At 36.0% G+C, this 4,781-nt stretch overlaps 1 protein-coding gene across 1 annotated transcript in view; it reads right to left on the bottom strand.

Annotated features, from left to right (window-relative positions):
* LOC107725078 (leukemia inhibitory factor receptor-like) overlaps positions 1-4,336 on the bottom strand; it is a 16,881-nt gene extending 12,545 nt beyond the window's left edge. The window contains exons 1-3 of the mRNA XM_016534218.1: positions 4,324-4,336; positions 2,631-2,903; positions 459-588 (exon numbers count right to left, since the gene is read on the bottom strand). Of these exons, the coding sequence (XP_016389704.1) occupies positions 459-588; positions 2,631-2,903; positions 4,324-4,336 (416 nt within the window). The remainder of the gene's footprint in view (positions 1-458; positions 589-2,630; positions 2,904-4,323) is intronic.
* Positions 4,337-4,781: the final 445 nt, after the last annotated feature.

Here is a 4,781-nt window from a genome sequence, read left to right as displayed (position 1 = left end):
AATCGCGTTATTTCATATCGCGATATTATCGCAAATGCAATTAATCGTTCAGCCCTAGCCGGTACTGTATGTAAATTTATTAGAATTAATTATTATAATAATAAATAATTATTAAATATCTCATATTAACTTCTCCATAATCGCAATAGTTAATATCTTAATTGTTTCTATTTTATATAAAAAAAAATACACACACACATACATGTATACAAAATTATATTTATGATATTGATATAATCTTACCACAAGAAATGGTATAATAATTTAATTAGAACACTAATGGAATTCTTGGATTAGCAGTAAAAATATACATTGCATTACACAAGTATCCTTTTCCATCTCATTTAATGTGGTTTGCTGTTTGGGGATCTTTTTATGTACCGAGGACATTCTGGTACCAAGAGCCAAATGGGATATCGTGTGTGCGGTCAGTGGTTCTTGTGTAGTGTGTTTCTTGCCTTCCATTAAGGGTGTATTTAGTGCGGCTGCGCTTCATTCTCAAGCGAGTGTCTCGTCCTTTCTTCCAAGAACATTCTGCGGATGCAAGGTCCCGCGTCTCGCAGACCAAGCCCTCATCGCCCGGCGGATCTGCAGCAATTACATACAACAAAGCCACATGCAAGTCGCTCTTTAACACTGCACAGCAATCATCTAGTGCCAGTCATTACGCTAAAAATGAACACTCAAATTATCTTGCTTTCTGAAGTTGTATGTGCATTTCACAGTGCTGGATTGAAGTTTATAGAGCTTATATATCGTAACATTTTAGCAAACCGCTTATGAAAATAAATACCTAGTAGAAAAACTACAGCCACTTTCATTCATATAGCCTTTTTCATGAAATGCAAACAGGACCAAATGTTTGGACTCAATTTGGGAAAAAAAGAAACAGAATATAAAAATGGTATATACAATTATAAAAAAATATATATATTTTTTAATTAATTATATTATTATTTTGTCACTTTTGATTAAAAACAGCAGGATAAAAGTATTAATTTAAATATATATATACAGTGCCTTGCGAAAGTATTCATTTTTTTCACCTTTTGTTATGTTGTAGCCTTATGTTAAACTGCTTTAAATTACTTTTTTTCCACATCAATCTACACTATATACACCATAATGACAAAGCAAATAACAGGTTTTTAACATCTTTGCAAATTTATTAAAGATAAAAAAACTTAAAGACAAATATCACTGCAACACTCCACCGATCTGGGCTTTATGTCGGTGTGACCAGACTCGAACTTCTTCTCAGTGAAGACACACGAAAACACACTTGGAAAGGACCCTCAGAGTGTGAGAAACAAGGACCCTCAGAGTGTGAGAAACAAGATTTTCTGGTCTGATGAACCTCAATTCCAAGAATCATGTTTGAAGGAAACCAGCTCTGCTCATCACCTGCACAGTAGCAAAGTAAAGTGTGCTGGTTGCAGCCTCATGCTGTGGAGCTGTTTTTCAATTTACTTTTGTGCTGGTAGCAGCCTCATGCTGTGGGGCTGTTTTTCAGCAGCAGGGACTGAGGGACTTGTTAGAGTAGAAGAAAAGCTCAGTGCAGCAAAATATAGAGAGAGCCTTAATGAAAACCCAGTCCAAGCATTCAGAACCTCAGACTGGGCAGAAGGTTCACCTTCCAACAGGACAATGACCCTAAACACACAGCAAGAGTGGCTTATAGACAACTCTGTGAATGTCCTTGAGTGGCCCAGCCACAGCCTGGGATTGAACCCAATCAAATATTTCTGGAGAAACCTAAAAATGTGCATCTGCCCCCATCCAACCTGACAGAGCTTGAGAGGTGAAGAGGTGAGGAGAAAAATGGCAGATAATTGCCAAATGCTGATGAGCAAAGCTTGACGCATCATAACCAAAAAGACTTGAGGCTGTAAAGGTGCTTCAGCTAAGTACTGAGTTATATATGAATACTTATGCAATGTACTTATTTCAGTTTTTTTATTTCTAATAAATTTACAAAGTTGTGACAGTCCTGTTTTTCCTTTGTCATTATGGTGTATGGAGTGCAGATTGATGTGGAAAAAATTACAACAAGCAGTTTAACGTAAGGCTGCAACATAAAACGTGAAATAAATGAAGGGGTATATGGCACTGTGTATATATATATACATTTGTAATGTTACAAATGGCTTCTATTTCAAATAAACGCTGTTTGAAAATTCTTTTGAACTTTTTATTTAATCAAAGAATCCTGAAAAAATTTATTTAAGTAAATGTTTTGTAAATTTTAAGCAGCAACTGTTTCCGACATTAATAATATAGAATTTATTTTAGAACCAAATTGGCATCTTAAGAGTTATTTCTACAGGATCATGTGACAATAAAGACTGGAGTAATGATGCTGAAAATTCAGTTTTGCATCACAGGAATACATTACACTTTTTTGATCAAATAAACGCGGCCTTGGCAAACATTTTAAAAAGATTTTTAAAAAGTCTTACCAAGCCTATACTTTTGAGTGTATGTAAATTAATTATGATGTATGATATAATGATAATGTATGATATAAATTACCTGAAATATATTTATGATATATGATATAAATATATGATATAACGTATGATATCAATTTCTTTATATTATAGTATTCTATATATTAGAATTAAACTCACAGCCTACAAACACCACAGCTCCTGTGAGGGTCAACCTTTGGGAACAGCAGATCACGTTGGTGCCCGTGTTGCCCGATGCTGGCTGGTTGGTTACTGTGATGGCATACGTTCTTCTGCTCAGTCGTGTGGCGCTCATCTCCTGACGCCCGTACATCATTTCTTTGAAATCGTCCTTCTCCTTAACAATGCAGCAGAAGGTCATGTTACTGCCCACAGGAACCACTTTATCTTGGGGAAACATGAAAGACTCAGACTTCTCAGGAATATCCGACCCTAGAGACAAAAGGATGAGATTTCATAAGTTTGGCATATGGTTTAAATAACGACAGGGCTCGACAATAAGGACTGCCCGATGGCCCGCGGCAAGCGTGAAAGACGTTCGGGACAGTAGACGGATTTGTCACTTGCCCAATCGGGCCACTGCAGCGTGTATTTATTTTTTAATAATGCTGTTTAAGACAATATACGTTTAGCGCCATCCCCTGACCATTATAATGTGACAAATTCATTAAAGAATATATCATTTTTAATTCTGAGAGAACATTCCACCACGGCTGTTTTTCGTGACTTTTCCCTCTGTGAAATTAAGTGTCGGCAACAGCAAGCAACGGTGATAGCTCATTTAAAGGTAATGTCACCTCTAAATTGGACGAATTTGGACAGTCACGGTAAATGGAGTTGAAGAGTCGATTCCATCGACTCCTATGGTGGGAGTCAGGAGTCGGAGTCGACTCCGAAAAACCTGGAACCGAACACCCCTAGAAATGGCGTCGTCTTTGTCTCCGTATAATGCATTTAAATTAGTGCTGCTGTGTTTACTGCGGTAACCAAGGAAACGCTGTATCACTGTTCCATAAGCGCCTCCTGCTGTCAGAGAGTGAATCTGCGTCTCATTCAGCCCACCTGCTGTTTCTGTTTCGTGCAGATGTTTTATGTAGCATAATTTCACAAAGCTAAAGTCAGGTTATTCTGTTTTTGCTTCAGATTTTGAAATTATACAGTCTAATAAAAATCAAACATTGCACATGTATTGTTTTTTTCTCCAATTCGTGATTAAAATGCAGTAGCTGCTTCTAATTTCAAATGGTTATGAAAAATCAAGGTGCAACACAGAGTGAAGAATATGCAAATGTTATTTTATATGTGATTTTTCAATTTCTGTCACTGAACATACTACAAACATAACCTAAAGCATAATTTCATTCCTCTTTGTGCTATAGGTCTATATTTAATTGTGCTATTACTTGTAATTTGTTCATTTGTTTTTATTTACTGACTGTCACTTGTCTTTAATAATGTTTAAACTTTATGTTTATTTTTGGATAGTGATTTTTGCTGTGGTATGGAAATTGAGCTTCTTTTTTTTTTACAATTGTTATTAGCTATTATCGCCGGAAACTGTTTGTGTTAACTATTGGAGATATATTTTAAAAAGGCTACATTACCTACACACAACAGCTTAAAACTATGACTAAACAACTTGATTTGGGCTATTGGTTCACATTATTTTCCTGCCAGCCTAGATGAAAGTCGGTTCAAAGCAGAGCAAGTGATTTCTTTTTAATTAAAGATTTGGAATAACATGAACTTCTGAATTGTAAACAAATACATATTGATTTCATGGTGACTTATGAATATTCTGCATCAAATACATCTTAGATCTATCAAGAGTCTGTGGCATGTTGTCGATTACCACAGGAAGTCATTTCGACTCGTCCCTCAGTTAAAAGGGAACAGTAATGCAATTACAATAAAAAGCCAGCAGACATTATTTTCTGTGGTAATCAACATGCTGTCGACAGAGATGCATTTAACCCTGACAATTCCTTTAAGGGCTGAGATGCAATAATAAATCTTCCCAATAAGAAAAAGATTTTGCAATATGGAAAAACAAACATTGACTAACAAATTTCAAAACAAGTTAGATATGAGTGTTACTGCCATCATAACATGTATGTCTGAGCTCTTTAATCACAGTTGGTGACTCATACGAGACATGAAAACATTGAGCGGAGAAACTGGTTCCAGAGTATTTGCATTTAATCTCTTGTTATTGAACTGAAGGTGGAACCGTTTTGTAATCGGATGTTCCTGAAAGGATTCCCAGCATTCAGTGCTTTATGGCACACATCCAAATGCATATTTCAACAC

Source organism: Sinocyclocheilus rhinocerous, unplaced genomic scaffold (genome assembly GCF_001515625.1).
Source record: "Sinocyclocheilus rhinocerous isolate Xijiao unplaced genomic scaffold, SAMN03320098_v1.1 scaffold1295, whole genome shotgun sequence".
NCBI classification, from domain to species: domain Eukaryota; kingdom Metazoa; phylum Chordata; class Actinopteri; order Cypriniformes; family Cyprinidae; genus Sinocyclocheilus; species Sinocyclocheilus rhinocerous.
This window is presented reverse-complemented; position numbering and strand designations above follow the sequence as displayed.